The following is a 22,909-nucleotide window of genomic DNA, read 5'->3' on the forward strand; positions in this document are numbered from 1 at the left end:
TTGATCTATAATAATCATAATATAAAGAAATCCGAAAAACTTAAAACCAATGGAGAAATACAATAGTGCTCCACTAGATCATCCTTTGGCATCTACTGTCTAGGACCACATTTTGTTATAGCAAATACATTTAGGATAATTTATTTTGTTGTTTGTTATATTATTGGATTGTTGTTTTTATTTTGGAAAATTATTTCATTTGGTTATGTCCCTCCCAATCCATAGTACCCTTTTGGCCACATTAATGACCTCATAGCTAATATAGTAATATATGCTTCATCACGTACACTATTATTTAGCATCATCTATGGGGTGAGTTAGTAGTAGCAATGTGATTGATGGTGATTGATTGATCCACAAATCAAACTAATTTAAAAGAACCAAAGACAGACAACTTTCACAAGCACTCACACACAATCTGTGTTTTCAGAGGGGCAGAGAAACAAGAGGTGTGGTTATGGATGTGAGGAGAATAGTAGTGGTAGTTGAAGATGTTGAAGCCGCAAGAACAGCTCTGAAATGGGCTCTCCAAAACCTCATACGATTTGGGGATTTCATTACTCTTCTCCATGTTTTCCCAAGTTCAAGATCTAAGAACAAGAACAAAACCAGGCTTCTGCGCTTGAAAGGGTTCAAATTGGCCCTGTCCTTCAAGGACATCTGCGACTCCTTCCCCAATGTAAGCAAAAAGCTTAGTTTGGATTCAAAGTTTCAAACTTTGTGTTATTTGGGTACCCAATTCAGATATATAGTCGCCCATTTGATTAGTTTTTATGATCAAACCAGTGTATGTGATGATTGATGCCAATACAGACAAAGGTTGAAATGGTTGTGACAGAAGGAGATGAAGAAGGGAAGAAGATTGCAGCAATGGTGAGGGAGATTGGGGCTTCTGAGCTTGTTCTTGGACTCCATGATCACAGCTTTCTTTACAGGTAAGTTTTGAATGGACATTGGTTAGCAAATTTGATTAGAATCATTGATTAGGTGACTGATTATGTGTTTGATTTTCATTATTATGGTTAAGATGTTTGGGGTTGTTGATATTGGGATAAGAATTCAATGCATGATGAAACAGTCAGAGATAAGGTGAGCTTCCTAGGAAAGTCCTGTTCTACAAGAAAGAACTAGTCAAACTGACAGATAGGTTTAGGTGAATCAATTCACATTATTTGCTGAACTCATAAAAATCATGTTCTTTTCTTATTCTTGTTAATATATATGTATATTGCGTTTATATCACTAAATCAATAACTAATTAGTGGTTAAAATGTACTTTTTACTTAATAAGCTTTGAGGAAAGTTTCTGGTAATAGCATGGTCTTGGTGGGAAATGGGGACCCTGTATGGTTCATCTGAGTCACTGTGCATGTGACATGTTGGTGATATAGGATAGCTACTCACAAGTTTTTAGGGCTCCACTTAGTCAATAGTTTGAGACATATACGTAGTATTGTTGGGTGACTCTGTAAAGTATAGCATCTTCTTCAATGAATAAGAATACCTCTTTTGGCTATTGACAATGAATCATAGGCCAATTGATTCCAGAAAATGTGAGGCAATCCCGTATTTCATAGTGCCATTCTCATTTTCATGATTCTTCGTGTTAAATCCAGCTATTGACAGATAGAGGTAGGAAGAGTTTATTTTATTTGTTGTTCATTTATATGATTCTTTAATTTTAACGGATGGTCCCCTTTTATTTTATCCATCAAACTATATAATGTCTCAATGTTTGCACACACATACATGTATATATTATAAGTTTAGGAGTTTAGATAGATGAGTAGATCTGTCCTCTGTTTTGGAATTAACATAGCTTTGGAATATTTCCTCGCTTTGCTCGAAGTCTTTTTAATCCTTGATGTATTGTTTACTCTAAACAAGTTAAAATAAGCTAATTAATAAATAGTACCTGCTAGATTTGACTTTCTCATTTCAAAAAATGGCTTTAGTACTTATACAAAAAACATTTCCATGGAAGTTGAGACATTGTTTAAGGCCATATACTTATCACATAAAAAATGCTACCGACTTCTTATGCATTATAATAAACATGCAGAACACAAATTCTTTCTTAATAATTTCCCCAAGTATATAAGACTTGTCATTTACTAGTTCAAATAATTAAGAAAAGACTGGGAATCTCATTTGAGGCAAGCTCTAGTAAGGAAGCCGTATATATTCATTCCAGATACCGATTAAGATTTATCTATTACTTTTGACTGCCATGTTTGGATTCTTGTGAAGTAGTAAGGTTCAATTAGGAACAGAAAATCGGCAGTGTTTTTATTCATCATCTGGTTTATATAGGTTGGCAATGGCCCAGGGCAACAATATTGCAAACAACTTCATGAATTGCAGAGTCCTAGCCATCAAGCAACCTTCTTCTTCACCTTTGAGGATCAACAAGGCCAGTGCTCCTGCTCCAGCAACACCAGTCTTGGACTGTTCAACCAACTTAGACTTTTCGCAGATTGATGTTGCTGGTTTACAGTAAGACTTTTGTTTTGACCACATTTGACCGATCAATTACCTTGTTCGTATATGCTTCCTAATTTTCAAGTTTTTGGGTTTCTTCCAAGACAAGTATTACTTCTATATCACAAGCTTTATTCAAGTATATGCATGCTTCTTTCTTTGATCATGCGACTTAGGTTATAATTATACAGTCTCCGCCATCCCATTTGATTTTGTACATGAATTTATGGAATTGCAGGATTCCTGATGTGCCTCCACCAAAAATTCCATACAAAATCTGCCCAAACCCTTATGGCATCATCTGGAAATCAAGGAGGTCAAGAAGGAGGTAGTAGGGTAGCAAGTAGTGAAGTGGTTGAAAGGCGTCAGCCTATCAGTTACTGTTTTACATATTCAAAGCTAGGCACGGAGCAGGTTCAGCTGATTGAGCCACATTTAGGGCAAAAAAAATTGATTGATTTGGGGCATGGCATGGGTTCTGCTACAGCTTTAATTATTAGTTTAGTTTTTTTTTCCCCTTCTTCTGGTTGATCTCACATAACACACACCCACATACACAGATAGCAAACAAATAGTAGAGAATTATTGACATCGTATACATTTTGGGTTTTTCATAACATCATCTTATGTCATGGTTTTTTGTCCTCAAGTTGAGAAGAATTTGAGTGACCACATTATGTTTGATTGTTTGTATCAAACTACATGCGTGAGCGAGCAACCTACAGAGGGGCACTCATCATCCTTATGAAAGGACAAATTACAAAGGGTACTTGTAAATCTATCTTTGACTTTCGTGCGATTTTTGAGTGAACTTTATATCGCATGTCATTATCTGTAAAATAATTTGGATAAACAGCCAATGTGCGATTAAGGTATTCATCTGCAATCAAGTGTACTATTATTTGACATGTGATACCCAAAAGCAAAAAAAAAAAAAAAAAAAAAAGAAGGAAAGAAAAAGAGAGGAAGGAACTTTCCACCATGTCCCCATCGAGTCACCATATGTCTCCTATAACCAAAAGAAATGCATCTCGTCTAAATTTGAATTCAGAAATTATTACCGAAAATTATCACAACTCATACAGTTAGCTAGTTTTTTTTTGAAATAGAAGTTGAATTAATTAGATCAACAGCAAATAGGCTGAAGTCTACCAAAACTTACATAAGAAATCCGGCAAGAAAATCCGGAGTAACCTACCTAAGCTAAAGCAAACCTTTAAAGATCACTGGGTCGCTCACATTTAAGCGAGCCTATACAAGAATGAAAAAACCTCGCCTCCTACGGAAAGAAATCATTCAACTAGCCCTCACTTGCCAATCACGCAATTGTGGTACAAGCAAGATACTAGAAACATCATAGAAGACTCATAGAAGTTAATCCAACCTCACACAGGCTCAAACCCTAATACATTAGGGCCCCAATTGCCTTGACCTGAGCCCGAGCCCGTAGGCCCAAGCCCAAGTCCAGTCTTGTCTAGCAGAAAGAAAATCAAACAGGCCCATCAGCCCAAGAATGAGCCCAGGCCCAATCCCAAGCCAACAGAAGAGAATCCTCATGTTGCTCCTTCACCTCCGCCGCCGTCATACTCCCCGGCGGCAAGGCCTTTAACCACAGCTCTGGTGGCCGGCCATTCCAGCAGTGCGACAACATCAGGACCTGTTGCCTTTCTGCTACTTGGTCAACAATCCTCCGGATCAAGAGAGATGAGCCTGCACTGAGAGCTGGCCGGAAAGGTTTCTAAACAACCAGATCTCACTACCGCGCACCTACAGATCGGGAGAAACCGACCTCAAGCTACTGCAAGCTGTCGATCGATCAAGCACCAGGAAGAAGCAATTTCTGCCTCCCCGACCCACTACAATCTGCTTCCTCGATACCGGACGCCGAGACGCACCACACTGCCCAGCCGAAGCCGATCTAGTTTGCCCTCAAATCGGAGACGATTCAATCTTCAGGCACCACCAATCCCTTTGAAGCACGATGCCCAAAGTTCCCCAGCCACAACGAGGCACCTCACCGGTCTAAACGACCAAACGGCAACCGGAAGTTTTCCTCTGGTGCCGCCACACACTGCTCAAAACCCTAGGGTTCTGCTAGGATATTTCACTTGCTTCATTTGTCATTCCCTCTCTCATATTCTTTCTCAATCTCATTCAATATACAGTTAGCTAGTTTATTCTTAAAACTGCCTTGAATATAATTTAAATAACTCTCAAAACTCACAAAAATTTCCAAACCTAATTTTTCAGTATAAAAGATATGAAATCATCAAACAACTTGCTATCTGAAAACTCTGCCCAATCAAAGCTATAGCTAGGGCATGGGGCTCAACAAATGAGTGACCACCCGCCAACTTGGTCGAGCCGCCAAGCCTAAACCAAACAGTCGTACACTTGAGCCACTCGCTAGCTCACTAAACTCAGGCCAGTAGGTAAAGCTGATGAGTCGGTCTCGCTTGGCTAGTTGCTGCTTCTCCCTATGAAATACTTTATTACAAATGCTGAGAAAATTAAGCATTGATTTCCCTACAGGTTTAGGTTCTCCACGAAAATGCTTATGAAGCTTGAGTCAACAAAACTCTCTATATTCTAGCGTCCCTAACCTATAATTCACCAGATATATATATATACATGTTTTTCCGTTTTTGTATTCGATTCAGTACACAAAGTAAAGTTCACGCAGCATGATGATTATTTACACTTCAATTTGTTTTTCTGTGTGGCTATATATATATAGCTAGTGTACGTGCTACCATCATAGACAAGTTATTGGAATGAGTACGTTTCTTCTATGATTTCTGCCAAAAGTGAATATGAGGCTTCCAGGATATTAACAAAAGTATGAAGATGAGGGGGTTCTGATGTAATATGAAATCCATTTATATATTATTCCTAGCTGAATCTTGAAAATGAGTTTTGCTAGCTGTAATATGAAAGGCTCAATTCGCTTAAAGTGTTTTGATTTTCTAATAATATATCTCTATGTAGTACGTGTTGTTGATATGTTTATTTGATATGCATCCATATCCTTTTATTACAATTTCGTATCACGCTGAGAAAAGCATTGTTTTTCTCTACAGGTAACAGATCCAGCTTATTGACGAGGAACTTTAACTCATAGCCAAATTTTGATGGAAGGAATACGAGTTTAAAGTACCCTTTCCACCCGTCAAAAGTCCCAGCAAGATGAAATCCCACTTAGACGCCCTTTTCCTCATTTGGCGGGAAATAATAGCTTTGGGCTGAAAAAGAATATAAACGTGGGCTGATGAAAGTCCTTAGCCCAATCCAATCCAATCCAATGCTCTATAGCAGTTGGGCCTGGGGCTCATCAATTAGCGACCACCAACTCCAAGTTGCTCGAGCCGGCCAAGCCTACTTAGCCAAGCTCGCTGAACCCAGCCCAGCAGGTAAAGCCGATCAAATCAGTCTCGCTTGGCTACATGCTCCCTTCTCTCTCTCTCTCTCTCTCTCCCCTGTGTCCGAATCTCAGCGTTTACTATATTGTTCCCTATCCTTTCTAGATCTAATCCCCTTGCTTGTAGTGAGTGAGTCAGATTAGCTCAGAGGCGTCGCTCGCGGCTCTGCTCCAAACTCCAAAAAAAAAAAAAAAAAAACCCAGACTCCAAAATTCAAGCTCAGCTAGCTCCATCCCCACCCCCACACCCCCCTCCCTCCTCTTTCTTCGATCCGGCTCCGATCCGGCTCACTATTCGCGCCGATCCGATTACAGCTTCCACCTCTCTCTCTCCCTCCATTTCTTTCCCTCTTCTTTCCTAGCAACTGACTCAGCCACTGTCATTCCATTCCTTTCAACCAAACCCTTTTCTTCTTCTTCTTCTTCGATTTTTTTTATGAATTTCAGTTTTGGTTTCCCGGAAAATGTGAAAGGAGATTCCTTGGCTGGAACAGTAACAGTAAAAAAAGGATGGACTGGGCTGCAAGTAACGCCTTCAAAAATTTCAAAGGTAACTTAGTACCACCGGTAATAAATTTCAACTAGTTTCCTGCTTTGAAATGGTGTTCTTCTATATATATGTGTGAGTTACCGATTTGAATAGGGTGCCGGTAAATGTTAGTTGTATTAATATTTTTGATACGAGAATGTGTTGCTGTACAGATGTGGAACCCAAGTCCATGATGGAAATGGGAATCATTCCGCACATTGATGCAGGCGATATTGGTTTGGGGTCCTCAGACAAGGGGAACGCTGCTACTACTCCTCCTTCAACAAAACCGAGAAAGAAGACCATGACGTCCGTTTATCTCAAGTTTTTCGAGACAGCTCCGGATGGAAAAAGCCGCCGGTGCAAGTTCTGTGGACAAAGCTATTCCATTGCTACTGCCACTGGTAATCATTATTTTTGTGTGGTTTTTCTGTATCACATTGCCTCTGCTATTATCATCCACTTACGTACTGGTCTTCCTCTGTTGGGTCTAGGCAATCTGGGGAGGCACCTAGGTAATCGGCATCCAGGGTATGATAAGTCGGGGGATGTTGTTACTGTTTCCAATCCTTCACCACAGCCCATCACTGTAGTCAGGAAGCATCAATCTCAAGCAAAAGCATCTCAAGTGGATTATGAACATTTAAATTGGCTGCTCGTTAAATGGCTTGCTTTAGCTTCGCTCCCTCCTTCGACCTTGGAAGAAATGTGGCTCGCCAACTCTTTTAAGTTTTTGAACCCGTCAATACAGCTCTGGCCGACTGAGGATTACAAGAAAATATTTCGTGATGTTCTCAGGAGTATGCAGGAAGTAGTAAGAGCATCTATGGAAAACGTTTCTTCAAAGCTCTCAATCACACTTGACTTTTGGACTTCTTATGAAAGGATTTTTTATATGAGTGTCACCTGTCACTGGATTGACGACAACTGGTCTTTCCAAAAGGCAATGCTTGATGTTTGTCACATTCCTTTCCCTTGTGGGGTTGTCGAGATCTACAACTCTCTAGTGAAGGTTCTTAGGTTGTACAACATTGAGACTAGAATACTCTCCTGCACCCATGATAACAGTCAAAGTGCCTTACAGAACTTGGATGGTCAGAATGTGGGGCACTTCTGTTATATCCCCTGTTCCGCTCACACTTTGAGCTTGATCATAGATGATGGATTGAGAACCATAGAACAAGTAATCGCTAAGATCAGAGAGTTTGTATTATGTTTAAATGCATCATCAGAGATCTCAGAGGAATTTACTCAATTGACTGCAGCTTACCACGAAGGCACTTGGAAAATTCCACTTGATGCCTCTACACGGTGGAGTGGCAACTATCAGATGCTTGATATTGTATGCAAGGTACTTGCTGTTGTGCTTTTTTAAGTAATTACTTGATAAGTGAGGCATCGCCGATGGATGAGTGACAGAGATTACATTTGTTTTTTTCCTTCCCTTTGCAGGCTTCTAAGTCCATGGATGCTGTTATCAGGAAGTATGAGATACTAGGCAATAGAATGCTGCTGAGCTCTGTGGAGAAGAATGCAGTCAATAATGTGCATCGATATCTAGAACCCTTCTACAAAACCACAAACAACATGTGCACAAACAAGGTGCCCACAGTGGGGCTGGTTCTCTTCTTCATGGATCACATTTCTGAGACGATTGCTAATTGCAGAGATTCTCACCTTTATCCAGAGTTGAAGAATGCTGCTGAAGACATGGCTAAAAAGGTTAGAAACTACAATAGCCAGGTCTGCAACATATTTACCTACATGACAGCAATTCTTGATCCTCGAATTAAAGGAGAGCTAATTCCTGAGAGCCTTAATTCAGACAATTTTCTTGAGGAAGCGAGAACCCATTTCATTAGAAACTATTCTATCAATCATTTCCCATCCATGACTGGTGGATACAGCAATCAAGAAATAGAGGAGGGAGGTAATGTCTCTTTTGCTGAGGAAATTGCCCGAAAGAAAAGAAGGGCAAACACGAACAATTCCAGTGATGAGCTCACTCAATATCTGTCAGAGCCTCCAGCTCCATTAGCAACAGATGTTCTCGAGTGGTGGAAGGTCAATAGTATGCGCTACCCGCGACTTTCTGTAATGGCTCGGGATTTCTTGGCTGTGCAGGCAAATTCAGTGGCACCAGAAGAACTGTTCTGTGGCAAAGGTGCTGAAATTGATAAGCAGCGATTCTGCATGCCACATGATACCACACAAGCTCTCCTTTGCATAAGGTCATGGTTACAAAGCGGGATGAAGTTGAAGTACAAGACAACCGAAATAGATTTTGAGCGTCTGATGGAATTGGCAACTAGTGCTGATAATCATAGTAGTAATGCTGGTTCGGAGAAGAAACAAAGACAATGACAGAAACACAGCATCGCCAGGGTCTGGGAACTATTCCCACTTCAAAGAGGGAAAATGGCATTGTAACTGTTTTAAAGGGCTTTGTTGTAACTTTAGGCCATGTTTTCATATATGGATGTACAGTTCAAAATTGTGATAGTGCTAACCAGAGTAAGAGACATCAATCACCAGATTGATGTTTACTGGGCCATGTTTGGACCCATTGTTTCTGTTGTATGTGTATCCCTTGTGGATTTGTTTGTATCGCTCTGGGCTAGTTGGCCGTTTTAATGGATTTTCCATCCTTTGATATTTGTCAGTGAAGAGAATATAAACCTAACATTCCGGGACAGAGTGTTCTGGATATGGAGTCCAAGATCGGGAATGACGATACCACTGATTTGGTAAATGTGAATGCTCAATTCAGTCCTTTGCTTAATCCACTTATATTCCAATAAAATAGATATAATGTTCTCATTTTTGTATACCTGCTGGGTAAGTATTGAACAAAAGAGTTTGTCAATAATTCAGGTCAAAATAGCAAGTTACTTGACAAAATTCAATAACTACATGATACACGAAAGCACCTCCAAAACTGTCAGGAGAGGCTACAAAATGCACTCTTCACTGAGCATATTTACTAAGAAAATTGCAAACTCCAGCTACTATGAGTTGTTAACAATCGATCAAAAATAGGGTTTTGAAGGAGTCCCCAATCCAATGTGTAAAAAAAAAAAATTAGAAGTCTTATTCTCCAGTAAAACAACCACTAGTCTGTAAGATGCATCTGTCCATTTAAGTGCTTTATCATCCAATGATGTCAATACAGGTGTTCTCTGCCATATTCCCGTACAATGACGGGCACGCTGGTGGGTGGAATCTACAGTAAAGCAAAACACAATATCAAAACTAGTAATTATCCAGAAGAGTAACACAACTTTTTCACCACTGATCACATAAAGAATTGAGAATTTTCGATTTGGCACATTAACATTTGAGATGCTCACCATTTAGCTCTAAAAAGAGATAAATGCCTATAATATGTCAAGCCATAGATAATGCTAATTATGAAAAGTTCGAGAAATCTTCCCAGAGGGCAAAAAATGACTTACCATGCCATAATCAGTGACAATCATGGAGACATAATCCGCTGGCGTAGCATCATACCTGTTACAGGGCAGAAGGGCATTCAGAATCTTCTAGACAAGTGATCAATTCGTTCCATTGTTATAATCATATGAAAGCTTACATTAAATTCAGAAGTTGCAGATTTTCCTTATTTGCCCAATTTTCCAGATAGTTTATATCAGTTCTTCCAGAAACTTTTGCAATAGCATCTGGATCACCTGCAAGAAATATGAAGATGTTGTGTAGTCTATCAGGTTATGCAAATAAAAGAGCAAAACAAAAACACAATCTCACAGTTGCATGCAACAATAAGCATACCTAGTTCGTTAGAGCAAATGGAATCAAGCTGTACTCTTTCATGAAACTTGTACGCTTCACAGCACACTAAGACTGGAACGCAAAATGCATGAGCAACCATAGCAACACATGCAGTGCCAACTCTCGAATATACAGTTCCATTAGATAACACCGAGGCAGCTCCCAAAAACACTCGTGTTACTTCATGCATGATATAAGACACGGCATTTATATGAGTATATGTACAAGTCAGGCCCTTTGCTACCAGCCTATGAAGTAATGCTTGGCCTTCAAGCTTTGGACGCGAGTCTACAATCACAACACGAAACTGTTTCCCGAGTTCATGGGCGTGTAGAAAAATCATCTCAACAACACATGATGATCCATATGTGAGTAGAACATCACCATCCCTAATCTTTGTAGCAGCATGCCTAACTATCACCTTATCAGCAATAATTATCTTGTCATTTATAAATCGGTCAATTTCTGAACAAAGCGTGGATTTAGCTTCAGATTCGGAAAGGCTCAATGGCAATTTCGCAACACGACTCTTTATAAACCTAACTGCATTTCCCATGCTAATAGAAAGTGGCCTGCATTCTATAAAAAATGAGACGTAACTACTGATTTTTGCTGTTAAATCTCGAACAAGAGTTTTCTCTGGTGGCGTAGAGTAGTCTCTAATGGCTTCCTGAAATGCGTTAAGCATCGCAATACAACGAGCATTACCCCCCGATATATCCCCAGCCAAATACTTCAGTCCAACCTGTAAATATGCACAAAATATATATACATTTTTTTTAACAATATACAGAAAAGAACCAAAAAGAAAAAAAAGAAAAAACCATTGACATTACTTTGGACATGTGTTGAAGAATGACACTCATCCGTGAAATCTGTCTAAATTATTCTATATCCTCACACTTCAAAACTACTTAAACCAGCATGTGCACAGAGGCCTAGTGGAAGCTTTGATTACTTCATTTTGTAACTAACTTGATGCTCAATTTCTTCATGTGTATTACTTATCTATATATAATAGACACAACACTTGGTATTGAATTGTGTTTATATGCATGGGCCAGTAACTTAGCTATCAGTAACAATGATTTCAGTCATCACATGAGTCCAACCAGATACAAGCATGTCTTTAGTGTCATGTCCAATATCTGGTAATTCTACATTGAAATACTAATCAAGAGAAACATTTGAAATTGAAAGTTGATCAAATAAGCACTAATGATGAAGCAACAAGGATTAGTTTCCTTAAGGGAGTACCTTATAAATGGCAGGATGCATGGGATCAAGTTGAAAAAACTTTGACTCGAGATCTGGAAGCTGAGTTCCCCGTTCATATTGAGGCAAATGCCGGAACAATTCAACTCTGTTTTTAGCTTCTGTTTGATTGACCACAGCACGCCTTTTTGCCTTTTCCACTCGGCTCTTATCATCAAACTGCATACGTGGAGGAGGAACATCTTTCCTCCTATCTGTTGGTCGATCACCACCCTTCTTGTCAGAAGCAACCACTGAAGATGCAACGCCAGGAGTATCTTTCTTTTGCATCTCTTTCTTTTGGGAAGACTGCTTTACAGGTTTACTCGTAGCTCCTCCTCCAGATACAGGGGTAGGTTTTCTTCCCTCAGCTATAATTTTGTAACGGGGAAAAAAAAAAGTGGTTTACATCTGTGACTAGGGGAAATTCCACATACACTAGAAATCAAATGTGAAGAAGGTCAAGAAAACACAAATACTTCAAAAGCTTATTGAATTCAGCTTCTAGTTATTGCTTCCAAGGTAATGTTTCCACAAATCACCGCAACTAATTCAACAGTTACATTTGGAAGTTGCAATTGAACTTGCGTGATCACCAACACACACACAAACTGAATGGAAGAACCAAAACACTTCTATCTCAACATTCAGCGGTGCTAAAAACAAGTCCAACCAAAATGCCATTAAGATTGTTTACAAACCGTTCAGTGACTATAGCTTTTATTTCCTCATAGACTACATGAGACATTAATCAGCTAATAGCAGCTAGACTTCCAAAATATATAAAAAAGAAAAGCAGAGATCATGTCCAAACCTTTGGCAGCGGCTTTCGCAGCACGTTGAGCCTCCTGCAGGGCACGCCTTTCGGCCTTAGTCGGCCTAGCTTTCGACTGTTCTGAACTTGTAGGAACTTCATTCTGCGCTTTCGGAACCACCTCTGCACTTTTTTCTGCAGAACAAAATCGGCACAACAACTCACTCAGCTCATTGATACGCACTTCTATCAAGCTCAATTTGAATCGTATTCTCAATCAATCAAACTAATCCAACAAGTTCGAATTCAATTTCTGCAATTCAATCAAGCACTCAGCATACCTGGAACTTCAAGAGGCGTTCTCAAAGCGGCGGATTCAAATCCTCCGCCGGGCAAACTCGAGGCCATCTTGCCGGAGCCGCTTCGCCGGTACCACTGGACCGAGGAGTTCTCCTCCGAGAACCCCAGAGTCCCATCCTCGACCCTGCTCGACGGCGACGAGGCCACCGGAGAGGACCCTAACAACGACTCCGACGGGTTGTAACTCCCCACCGGCACTTGCTCGCCGGAATCCATCCGCCGCATCGCCGATTCCGGAACCGGCACGGCGGCCGTGCGGATCGCGACGGTGTCTGAAAGGTGACGCGAGGGGGGGATCATGACGGGAGAGAGTGAGTTGCCGGCTGGAGATTCGGAGAGAGGAACAGAGGAGGTTGGGACTGCGGGTCCGGATTGGGTCCGAACCGGTAAGGGCTCGGCGGGGATGGGAGTGAAGAAGCCGACCTGGCGGACCTTCGGGTCGATCACGGTTCGGGAAGCGCGACGCGCGTCCATGGAGAGTGAGAATCAGTCGTTAGGGTTTTCCGGGAGGACCTTAAAAGCTGCGTTAATGGCAGAGGAGGATTTAAGAGATTGCTTGGAGGGTTTTTTGTTTTTCCGAGGAAATTTAGGTTATCGTATTGCTCAAGCCTCAAGTTTAAAGCTCTGGCCTCTGGGTTTTGGTCAGTTACAGATTTAAAAATAAAAATAAAAAATTTCAAGTTAAAAAAGAAAATAAAACTCTTTTGTATTTATAGAACTGATAGAAGAGAAATCAAATTTGTCACCCTCTTCTACTTGGAACCAAATTCAAGAGTGATGCAAATAAGTAAGAATTTGTGGCCCAATTTTATTTTATATATATATATATATATATATTACGGATAGTGATTAAATAAAACAAAAGAAAATAAGACTAATTTTAAATTATTTAAATTATTTTTTGACTATTTAAATTTTATGTTTTATACTTTTATATCATGATTTATAATTATCATTAACATAAAATGTGAAGTTTAGTTGGGTCGATTGTACTGCGATAGTAATCATGTTGGTGCTCTTGCAGACTTTTGCTCCACAACTCATTGTTAATGAAGTTCCTATTTGATCAAAGATTTTTTTCGGGTCCCATTTAGCCACAGTTGCACATAAATTCTTGTTTAACAGTAAGTGAAAGTTCCACTTCTTCTCATTGCCATGAAGAAGTTGTTCAAGTCTGAATGATCAACTTGGATTGATAGCTCCACATCTATCCTTCGCTTCTATTTCTAGGATGTTTCTGAGGGTCCTAGTTGTTTAACAATAGGGTGAAATGCCCCTTCTTCTCAGTTGCCGTGAAGTTGTTATAGTCTGAATAATCAACTTGGATACTTGGATTGATAGTTCCATATCTGCTTAATAATTCACATGAAACTTTAGCTAAATCCTTGACCCAGAAAGTTCTTTATGTATTTGGTTTTTTTATCCACAATGTGCATCCTTTAAACTCATGATTAGGACCCCTCTAATCATATTTTGGACCACCACTTCTAATCCATGGACTATCAAAGTGGCAAAATATCCTGCTTGTCTTCTTGGCTACCTGCTAAAAAGAATGGGGCCAAAACATCAATTTGTTTTAATTAAGAAAAAAGAAAAACAAAGGAACAGAAGAAGCTCACAGAAGTAAATTATAACATGTTCTTCCAATAACATTAATGCCATTGTATGGGATAAGTCATACAAAATCAACCACTCCATGTTCATCTTCACCAGTATTGCTTATACAGAGAATTCCAGAGCTTCTGATACCTGCAATGTCCACCAAGTCTGGCTTTGAGCTTTTCTAACATCTTAAGGCTAGATGATAATTAAAGTAAGCTTTCTGGCTGCAGCTACAATTGCAGCATATGCAGTTTCACACAAAAACAGGTGCAATTCCATCAAGAACCAATCCACCATCATCAACCCTCCAGGTACTTCATTCAATCTTTGCCAAATTTACTGAGAAAAGTAGCAAGTTTTGCTTTCTATATGTGAATATGATGGTGTTTAATTTTTCTGTACTCAAGAGAATGATGACTCAAACTTCCAACAACAACAAATTGAAGGAGAGATGGAAGATGAGAAGAAGTCTGAAATTATTAGAAGCAAAGAATTGATAAGGGTGAATGAAATAGAAGTGTTACATAATCTAGTGAGGGAGGTGCAGCAGAGGAAGCTGAGTCTTAAGAGGAAATTGCTAGAGCTATGTGAGCTACGAGAAGAGAGATCTTTTATGTCTCACTTGCAAAGGCATCTAGACGACAAGTCGTTGGAGATTGAAATGCTCAATGCCACCATTGCTTCAATGCGGACTGAGAGAAAAGATCTTCATGAAGATGCCAAGCAATGTGTCTTGGCAAGGAAGCAACTGGAAACGGCGAGGAAAGTGATAGCAGAATTGCAGAAGAAGATGAATTATTGTAATGAGAGCAACATGAAGGTGAAGGGAAGGCTGTTGATTGTGGAAGAACAAGTTTCCAACCTGCCTAGGGATATAGATGAAGGAAGCTCAGTTAGAGATGCTATAGTTGAGAAGAAGCTCAAAGGTGTGAGAGATGTTGAGTTACAAATTTTGAAGATGAAGAGGAGAAACAAAGAGCTTGAGCTTGGAAAGAGAGAATTAGCAGTCAAATTGGTTTCTGCTCAAGATAAAATTACTGCCCTTTCCAACATAACTGAGGTACATCGAAATTTCATTTATTCCTCTACTTTTTTTTTTTTTTGAAAATTTGTTCCTATTGCACGAATTGATGCTACATTTTATAGTAGTAGTTTATTTGTTGAAAATAGTAGGCTTAGTTCCATCATTTGGTACACAAATTTGTGTTCCTAAAAGTACTTGTGAAAGTGAACTCGCACATATAGTCAAATTATTTTCAATATGAGTAAATTACAGAGTTGTCCTGTTTCCATTTCAGAGTGAAAGCATTGCCAAGATTGGAGAGGAGATCAGCAAGTTGAGGCATACTAATGAAGACTTGTCGAGACAAGTCGAGAGGTTACAGAACAACAGATTAGATATGGTCCAACAGCTTGTGTACCAGCGCTGGCTCCACACTTGTTTGAGACTTGAAATTCAATCCCACAATAGCAGCAAGATTTCAAATCCCACCTATGACAGTGCGTCCCCTCAGACATCTACGACTACTCTGAGTGATGAAATGTTCGAGACAACTACCGTGGAGTTGGATAGCTCATCTTCAAGTAGCCACAGAAGTAGCAGTACTGATAAGAAATCTGGTTTCATGCATGGTATTAAAAGGTGGGGTATTAGAAAAAGCAAGGATGCAAGGTCCTCTGAAGGTAACTCCTTCAGCAAGAAAGGCCTAGTTCGCAGGTTTTCGACATCAATGGTTCCGGAGAAAGCTTCAATACTGAGAAACAAAGGTGACAATGCAGTCAAATCAAGAGGAAGGAGAGTCTCATTTACTGATTCAGTTGGATCAACAGTTCAATCCGAATGTGTATTCGATGATCATAAGGAAATAGAAGCTGATGAGAGGTCTGACTGCAACGTTAACTCAACGACTAATTCACCTCAAAATGGTAACATTGAAATCAAAGGGGAGACACACGATGAGCCTGCATCATCACCTGAAGTGACTATTTCTTGTACAACTCCACACATCATCAAGGAAGAAAGCAGCATTACTCAAGTAAACAAGACTGAAATAGCTATGTCTTCCTTTGGTAATCAGGAAAACAAGGTTGACACCAATGCTGTAGGACTTGTTGCTGCTTTGTTTTTCATTCTCTTCGTCTTAGTTGCCTGTTCTACATTTTATTCAGCTAGACCCCTGTGAGGAATTAGAACAAAGCTAGCTAGGACGTTAACACCAAAATTACCAACTCTGTCTTGTTTATCATTAAACATATGATGCGATCCGCGCGTGAATCCAATAACAAATAAGAGGGCAATTACTTAATTAATTTTCATCAACCACCCCACCATTGCAGGTGGATGGATGGTTGCATTGAACTATCATGACTATGATGTATCGGATGTGAAGGCCACCAAAAGAATATCCACTCGAAACAGATAAGAGCACGAACACTTACAACAAATCAAAATATTTTATGATTAGATACAAGTAACACAACTTAATCTTCATATAGATGATAATTACTCGTTAAAGACAGTAAATTAGTAAAGTTTAATATTAAACTAAATCATTTTGTCTCCCTCACTATTATAAAGTCCGGTTTATACGCTTCATCAAAATTTCAAATGTCTAAACTATCCCAACATGAAATAAACATTCCTTAGCAAAAGTTTCACCAAAAGTTCCTCTAGCCGGAAAAGACCACAGCTCCTATAGTGCAGCTGCGCCACAGAGAATCCGATACCAAAGTCCTATCAGGTCAGAGCTAGAACAAGTCAGTCTCTGATCCGACACCCATCTAGGAGTCCCAAACCCCTCTTCCCTCCACGTGTCCCTTTGCATGTCATCATCCCCACACGTGTCCCTTGGCTCCATTTTTATTTACTCACCCTCTCTCCCCCTCGCTTCTCTATGACACTCTCTCTCTCCGTCCCCCGCTCTCTCCAACTCATCTCCTCCATGGCGGACCGTCACCAGCAACCCCACCAGGCCCAGAACCACCAGCAACACCGATTATCAGCCCAAACCAGACCCTCCCACACCTCGTTCCTAAGTAAACTCCAAGGCCACGTCCCAAATTCCACTCAACTCATCGGACTACTCACCCTCCTCGTCTCCGGCGGTATTCTCCTACTCCTGACAGGAATCACGATCACCGTTACGGTTCTGGGACTCATCTTCTTCACTCCAATCCTCATAGTTTCCAGCCCGATATGGGTCCCACTCGGGACGGTGCTGTTCCTGACCGCGGCCGGGTTCGTGTCCATGTGCGGGTTCGGGGCCGCCGTCGTGGGCGGGTTGTCGTGGATGTACAGGTACTTCAAGGGGATGCACCCGCCCGGTTCGGACCGGGTTGATTATGCTCGGAGCAGGATTTACGACACGGCTAGCCACGTCAAGGACTATGCTAAAGAGTACGGTGGGTATTTGCATGGTAAGGTCAAGGATGCAGCTCCGGGAGCTTAGCCGGAGCGGTGAGATCTGGTTGGCTGTTGAACCGGAAAAGATGTTGGACCGGGTTTTTTAATATTTTTTTAATTTACATTTCGCGTCTGGTATTTGGTGTGTTTCTCTTTTCTTACTTTTAACTTTTTAAGGTTTTATGTTTTTTTGGCGCCGAAAATTAAAGAGGTTTATTGAGTACATGGACTTGCTCTTTGTTTCTGTGATGGAATCTGCCTTGCTTTGTGCATCAATGGAGTAGTAACTGTTGGATTTATGTCCTTATTTTCTTAGTATTTGGATACCAGATTAAAGTTTATTTCAAACTGAAAATCAAAATGTAAAGAGGAACCGAAGTATCAATTTAATGAAAGCACAAAAGAAACCAAACAGATTTTCAGTATTTGGCAGGAAAATATTGTGCTTTGAGAGAAGGCATTGTGTTATTTTCTTTGAAATTGTAGAATAGCTGTAAATCTTATGTAATTATGATTCTTATTTATTTAGGTTATCATGTAATTATATGAATGATTGTTTCCTATTAGGGTTAGACTACTCCTCTTGTCCTTGTATATATACCCCTTTGTGGGATTAATATAATATATTATTGAAAACCCTAAATCAAAGTATTCTTTTCTACTTGGTGAACTTGCCTGCATCCTTTGAATCCTGAATCTTGAATCCTGAATCCTAAAGCACACACAAACCGCTGCGTACCACCACCATTAAAATCAAGTCATCCCTGAATTTTTTTTGAAACCCTAGAGAAACCAAACCTGAAAAAAAAAAAAAAAAAAAATAAAATAAAAAAAAACCCCAAATTCCTCAATGGCCGGACCTGCAATTGAAGGCGAACAGTCAAATCCCGAGAAGACAATGGTGTCATCCTCACCGATCATCCATCACCACTACACCACCCAACAAGACAACTCTGCTTTCCCCACAAGTGTTGTCTTGAATGAATCCAACTACACCATATGGGCTCCTCTTATGCGAATGCGCATTGGAGCACGAGGGAAGGTTGGTTATCTGACCGGAGTAAAGGCTGAACCCGCCATGAATTCTGCAGAGTATGAAGCTTGGGCCAGGGACAATGAAAAGGTGAAAAGTTGGCTAATTGACTCCATGGAATCCTCTCTCATGAACCAGTATATTCGTCTTCCTACTGCCAAAGATATTTGGGAAGCTGTAGAGAAAACCTTTTATGATGATTCTGATGAAACCCGAATCTTTGAGTTGAATAAAAAGTGTTTTGAAGCAAAGCAGAATGGAAGGCCCATTCCGACCTACTTCAATGAGTTAGTGGCAATGTTCCAGGAGATTGATCAAAGGGTGGCCTCTCAACATGATAATGTTGCAGCTGTCGTTCAAGAAACTTCAGCAATGTCCCGGATGCGTGTTCACTTGTTTTTTAGTGGACTTGACCCAGAGTATGATCAGGTGCGTGGAGAAATCCTACGCAAGAAGCCTAAATTCTCCTTGGAGCAGAGCTATGCTTACATTCGCAAGGTGCAATCAGAGAAACAAGCTATGGGGCGTTCGGTACCTACCGAATCTTCTGTTATGGCCGTTCAACGCCGACCAGGTCCTCCTCCAGGCTTTTCAGGTCCTTCTCCACGCCGTCCTCATGACAAACCAAACCCATACGCAAACAAAAAAATGTGTTGTCTGTGGGGAAGTAGGTCATACCAAGGAGCGGTGCTATGAAGTGATTGGCTACCCTGATTGGTGGGACTTCACTAGGAAACCGCGAAAGAATCCGGGCAAGGCGGCTATTGCTACTACAGAGGAAGAGCATCTAGACAATGCCTCCGCTAATGTAGCGCAGTCAGGTATGAAGGATAAGGCTACTTTGAATAATACATGGATAATTGATACAGGTGCATCTGATCATATGACCAATGACCCTAGTCTTGTGAAAAACCTTAGACGTTCCTCTCAAAATATTGTCTCTACTGCTGATGGTACTCCAACTCCGGTCACCGGAGAAGGTTCTATTGTTGTATCTGATACCTTAACCCTTGAATCTGTCCTTGTTGTTCCCTCACTAGCTTATAATCTTCTATCTGTTGGTCAGATTATTTTAGCACTTGCATGTATTGTGACCTTCTATCCATCTTTCTGTGTGTTTCAGGACATTCTAACTCGGCTGATTCTTGGTTATGGTGTTAGAAGGGGAAAATTATACTACCTGGATCTGACAGAGACTGGAGAAAACCAGAAGCATCTTTTGGGGCAAGCTAATCAGATTAATGGGGTAGAGAATGCAAAGGAAGCAGTATGGTTATGGCATCGCCGTTTCGGTCATCTATTTTTTAGTTATCTTAAGAAGCTGCAACCTCATTTGTTTTCGGTTGTCAGTGATTTGGATTTCCATTGTGACATTTGTGATCTGGCCAAGAGCCACCGTATTTCATATTCACCAAGTCTTAATAAAAGTCATGTTCCTTTTATGAAAATTCACTCTGATGTCTGGGGTCCTACAAAGATTCCTTCTCTTTCTGGAGCTCGGTATTTTGTAACGTTTATTGATTATTGCACTCGCATGACATGGGTGTCATTACTGAAGAATAAGAGTGATGTATTTGGAATGTTTACCGAATTTCACAAAATGGTGGCAACTCGATCAGTATCAACAATCCATCAGAGTGTTTCAGTCTGACAATGGTGGAGAGTTTGTGAATGGCCCTATGATTGAGTTTTGCCGGTCACATGGAATTAGTCATCAAACCTCCAATTCTTATACTCCTCAACAGAATGGTTTAGCAGAACGGAAGAACAGGCAGTTGATGGAAGTTGTTCGTGCTTCCTTATTTGGCATGAATGTACCTCGGTCCTATTGGGGAGAAACAGTAAAATCAGCAGCATATCTTATCAACAGTACTCCTTCACGGGTGATTGAGTTTCAGAATCCTCATCAGAAGCTTCATACACTGTTGACCATCCCTTCTATGCCTAATTTGGAGCCCCGGGTGTTTGGGTGCACAGCCTATGTTCATATTCCCAAGCCTCAACGCAGCAAGCTTGATCCCTGTGCCCGTAAGTGTATCTTTGTTGGTTATGCTGACTTCCAGAAGGGTTATCGATGTTATGATCCCCTTACTGGCACTTTACATGTCTCTCTTGATGTTGCTTTTCGTGAATCCGAGCCTTATTACTCAGGGGGAGCTTCTCAGTCTTCCCTTCAGGGGGGAGAGAGGTTGTGAAGGGAATCCTCGTTCTATTATTGATTTTGATGTCTTTGAAGACTTGGAAAATTTGGAGGATACATTTGAGGGTAGAAATTTGGAAACAGAAAAAGCAGTTGCCGAACAGAGCATTGTGAATTCCGAAATAGACAATGCGGCTGCCGAACGAAGTGTTGCGAATTCCGAAACAGAAAATGCGACTGCCGAACAGAGTGTTGTGAATTCCGAGACAGAAGAGACGACTTTTTCTGGATAGTTTGAATCAAAATCAAGACGTATCTGAAGCTCACACACAAGATATTCCCCCTTCTGCATCACCAACTGAAGATCCCGGTCAGAATGATCCTCCTCAGGTACCCCTAAACTTTAAGGAATCTTCTGGGTTAGAAAGTGTCGAACCTAGGAAATCACAAAGGGTTACCAAGGGAATTCCTAAGAAACAATATGAACCAGATATCAAAGCCAAAGCTAAATACCCTATAGCTAATTTTATGTCTAACCATAGGATTTTTGGGTCACATGCACTTGTTATTAATCAATTATACACTGTATCTGTTCCTAGTAACGTGCAAGATGCATTGACGGATCCAAAATGGACAAAGGCGATGAATGAAGAATTGGAAGCTGTTCAAAAGAATGCAACATGGGAGCTAGTACCTATGCCGGTTGGAAAGAAGACTGTAAGGTGTCGTTGGGTATTTATTGTGAAGCTTAATGCAGATGGAACTATTAATAGATACAAGGAGAGGTTGGTTGCCAAAGGATACACACAACGTTATGGGATTGATTATGAGGAGACTTTTGCACCCGTGGCAAAGATCAATACTGTTCGGATTCTAATCTCACTTGCAGCAAACAAAGATTGGCCCTTGCACCAGTTTGATGTGAAGAATGCGTTTCTTAATGGGAATTTGGAGGAAGAAGTGTACATGGATGTGCCCCCAGGTGTTAAGAATTACCCAAGTGAAGTTGGCAAGGTGTGTAAATTGAAGAAGCCTTTGTACGGCCTGAAGCAATCTCCAAGAGCCTGGTTTGGGAGATTTTCAAAGTCCATGAGAGCCTTTGGGTACAGACAGAGCAATTCTGACCATACCTTGTTTATCAAGCGCAAGAATGGTAAGATTACAGCTCTTATTGTGTATGTTGATGACATGATTGTTACAGGGGATGATCCGAAAGAGATGAATGAGTTACAAAAGTATCTGTCAAAGGAGTTTGAAATGAAGAATCTGGGGCAACTGAAGTATTTTCTGGGTATTGAAGTTGCGAGGTCTAAGAAGGGAATTTCACTGTCACAGAGGAAGTATGTTCTTGACTTACTTACTGAAACGGGGATGCTGGACTGCAGTCCAATTGAAACACCCATTGAGATGAATCACAGACTTGCCATTTATCCTTATCAAATTCCAACTGATAAAGGAAGGTATCAACGTCTTGTAGGAATGTTGATTTATCTTTCACATACTAGACCTGATATTGCTTATGCTGTGAGTGTTGTCAGTCAGTTTATGCATTGTCCTAGTGAAGAACATATGGATGCAGTTTTTCAAATTTTGAGGTATTTGAAGATGGCGCCAGGTAAAGGATTACTGTTTGAGAAAAAGGATGAATTGGAAGTTGGGGGATACACAGATGCAGATTGGGCTGGTGATAAAACTGACAGGCGTTCTACATCTGGGTACTTCACTTTTGTAGGAGGGAACTTTGTCACTTGGCGTAGCAAGAAACAGAAAGTTGTGGCCAGATCAAGTGCAGAAGCTGAATTTCGAGGTATGGCACATGGAGTCTGTGAAATGTTATGGATTCGTAATGTCCTGAAAGATCTAGGTTACAAGCTTAAACAACCTATGAATTTGCATTGTGATAATAAAGCTGCAATTGAGATTGCACATAATCCAGTTCAGCATGATAGGACAAAGCATGTGGAGGTTGACGGTCATTTTATTAAAGAAAATCTTGACAGAAAGGTTATTCGTTTTCCATTTGTAAACTCAGAAGAGCAGTTAGCTGATGTTCTTACTAAAGGAGTGTCCAGGAACATATTCGACAGCTCAGTTGACAAGTTGGGCATGATAGATATCTATGCACCAACTTGAGGGGGAGTGTAGA

The 22,909-nt window shown here is 40.5% G+C and overlaps 5 protein-coding genes across 7 annotated transcripts; 4 read left to right on the forward strand and 1 right to left on the reverse strand.

Annotated features, from left to right (window-relative positions):
- The first annotated feature begins 350 nt into the window (after positions 1-350).
- Positions 351-5,614, forward strand: LOC112175909. Of its 2 annotated transcripts, XR_005802733.1 has the most exons (5): positions 351-679; positions 814-935; positions 2,314-2,496; positions 2,720-3,247; positions 5,562-5,614. XR_005802733.1 is itself a non-coding variant. In XM_024313649.2 (4 exons), exons 1-4 carry the CDS (start codon positions 458-460, stop codon positions 2,811-2,813), a joined length of 621 nt encoding a protein of 206 aa, XP_024169417.1. In that variant the 5' UTR covers positions 351-457; the 3' UTR covers positions 2,814-3,358. The 2 variants fall into 2 exon arrangements, 1 of the variants encoding a protein (XP_024169417.1); XM_024313649.2 differs by lacking the exon at positions 5,562-5,614 and having other exon boundaries at positions 2,720-3,358.
- A 328-nt stretch (positions 5,615-5,942) lies between these two features.
- On the forward strand, positions 5,943-9,083 carry LOC112175362 (zinc finger BED domain-containing protein DAYSLEEPER). Its single transcript, XM_024313034.2, has 4 exons — positions 5,943-6,449; positions 6,602-6,832; positions 6,923-7,779; positions 7,881-9,083. The coding sequence occupies exons 1-4, from the start codon at positions 6,410-6,412 to the stop codon at positions 8,790-8,792; spliced, it is 2,040 nt and encodes a 679-aa protein (XP_024168802.1). The 5' UTR covers positions 5,943-6,409; the 3' UTR covers positions 8,793-9,083.
- A 190-nt stretch (positions 9,084-9,273) lies between these two features.
- Positions 9,274-13,249, reverse strand: LOC112175363 (translation initiation factor eIF-2B subunit delta). The gene is made up of 7 exons (XM_024313035.2): positions 12,567-13,249; positions 12,286-12,420; positions 11,475-11,842; positions 10,218-10,962; positions 10,021-10,117; positions 9,884-9,938; positions 9,274-9,651 (listed from the first exon to the last, which is right to left on the reverse strand). Exons 1-7 carry the CDS (start codon positions 13,057-13,059, stop codon positions 9,592-9,594), a joined length of 1,953 nt encoding a protein of 650 aa, XP_024168803.1. The 5' UTR covers positions 13,060-13,249; the 3' UTR covers positions 9,274-9,591.
- Positions 13,250-14,156: 907 nt separating this feature from the next.
- LOC112178821 (protein CHUP1, chloroplastic) lies at positions 14,157-16,494 on the forward strand. 2 transcript variants are annotated; one of them, XM_040511619.1, is made up of 4 exons: positions 14,157-14,302; positions 14,382-14,498; positions 14,595-15,247; positions 15,486-16,494. In XM_040511619.1, the coding sequence occupies exons 2-4, from the start codon at positions 14,387-14,389 to the stop codon at positions 16,368-16,370; spliced, it is 1,650 nt and encodes a 549-aa protein (XP_040367553.1). In that variant the 5' UTR covers positions 14,157-14,302; positions 14,382-14,386; the 3' UTR covers positions 16,371-16,494. The 2 variants fall into 2 exon arrangements, with proteins under 2 accessions (XP_040367553.1, XP_024172821.1); XM_024317053.2 differs by having other exon boundaries at positions 14,181-14,498.
- Positions 16,495-17,038: 544 nt separating this feature from the next.
- LOC112178869 (oleosin G) lies at positions 17,039-17,893 on the forward strand. Its single transcript, XM_024317120.2, has one exon. It carries the CDS (start codon positions 17,082-17,084, stop codon positions 17,634-17,636), a length of 555 nt encoding a protein of 184 aa, XP_024172888.1. The 5' UTR covers positions 17,039-17,081; the 3' UTR covers positions 17,637-17,893.
- Positions 17,894-22,909: the final 5,016 nt, after the last annotated feature.

This window comes from Rosa chinensis, chromosome 7 (genome assembly GCF_002994745.2).
Source record: "Rosa chinensis cultivar Old Blush chromosome 7, RchiOBHm-V2, whole genome shotgun sequence".
Lineage (NCBI taxonomy): Eukaryota > Viridiplantae > Streptophyta > Magnoliopsida > Rosales > Rosaceae > Rosa > Rosa chinensis.

What these genes read in the sequence shown, in the direction of transcription:
- LOC112175909 (XM_024313649.2), top strand. Translation starts at nt 458, where the DNA reads ATGGATGTGAGGAGAATAGTAGTGGTAGTTGAAGATGTTGAAGCCGCA. An exon ending in GATCACAGCTTTCTTTACAG is followed by an intron (nt 936 to 2,313) that starts GTAAGTTTTGAA and finishes TGGTTTATATAG; the next exon opens with GTTGGCAATGGCCCAGGGCA. An exon ending in ATTGATGTTGCTGGTTTACA is followed by an intron (nt 2,497 to 2,719) that starts GTAAGACTTTTG and finishes ATGGAATTGCAG; the next exon opens with GATTCCTGATGTGCCTCCAC.
- LOC112175362 (XM_024313034.2), top strand. Translation starts at nt 6,410, where the DNA reads ATGGACTGGGCTGCAAGTAACGCCTTCAAAAATTTCAAAG. An exon ending in TTCCATTGCTACTGCCACTG is followed by an intron (nt 6,833 to 6,922) that starts GTAATCATTATT and finishes TGTTGGGTCTAG; the next exon opens with GCAATCTGGGGAGGCACCTA. An exon ending in TGCTTGATATTGTATGCAAG is followed by an intron (nt 7,780 to 7,880) that starts GTACTTGCTGTT and finishes TTCCCTTTGCAG; the next exon opens with GCTTCTAAGTCCATGGATGC.
- LOC112175363 (XM_024313035.2), bottom strand. Translation starts at nt 13,059, where the DNA reads ATGGACGCGCGTCGCGCTTCCCGAACCGTGATCGACCCGAAGGTCCGC. An exon ending in AACGCCTCTTGAAGTTCCAG is followed by an intron (nt 12,421 to 12,566) that starts GTATGCTGAGTG and finishes TTTGTTCTGCAG; the next exon opens with AAAAAAGTGCAGAGGTGGTT. An exon ending in CTGCAACTTCTGAATTTAAT is followed by an intron (nt 9,939 to 10,020) that starts GTAAGCTTTCAT and finishes GCCCTGTAACAG; the next exon opens with GTATGATGCTACGCCAGCGG.
- LOC112178821 (XM_040511619.1), top strand. Translation starts at nt 14,387, where the DNA reads ATGATAATTAAAGTAAGCTTTCTGGCTGCAGCTACAATTGCAGCATAT. An exon ending in CACCATCATCAACCCTCCAG is followed by an intron (nt 14,499 to 14,594) that starts GTACTTCATTCA and finishes TCTGTACTCAAG; the next exon opens with AGAATGATGACTCAAACTTC. An exon ending in CCCTTTCCAACATAACTGAG is followed by an intron (nt 15,248 to 15,485) that starts GTACATCGAAAT and finishes TTTCCATTTCAG; the next exon opens with AGTGAAAGCATTGCCAAGAT.
- LOC112178869 (XM_024317120.2), top strand. Translation starts at nt 17,082, where the DNA reads ATGACACTCTCTCTCTCCGTCCCCCGCTCTCTCCAACTCATCTCCTCC.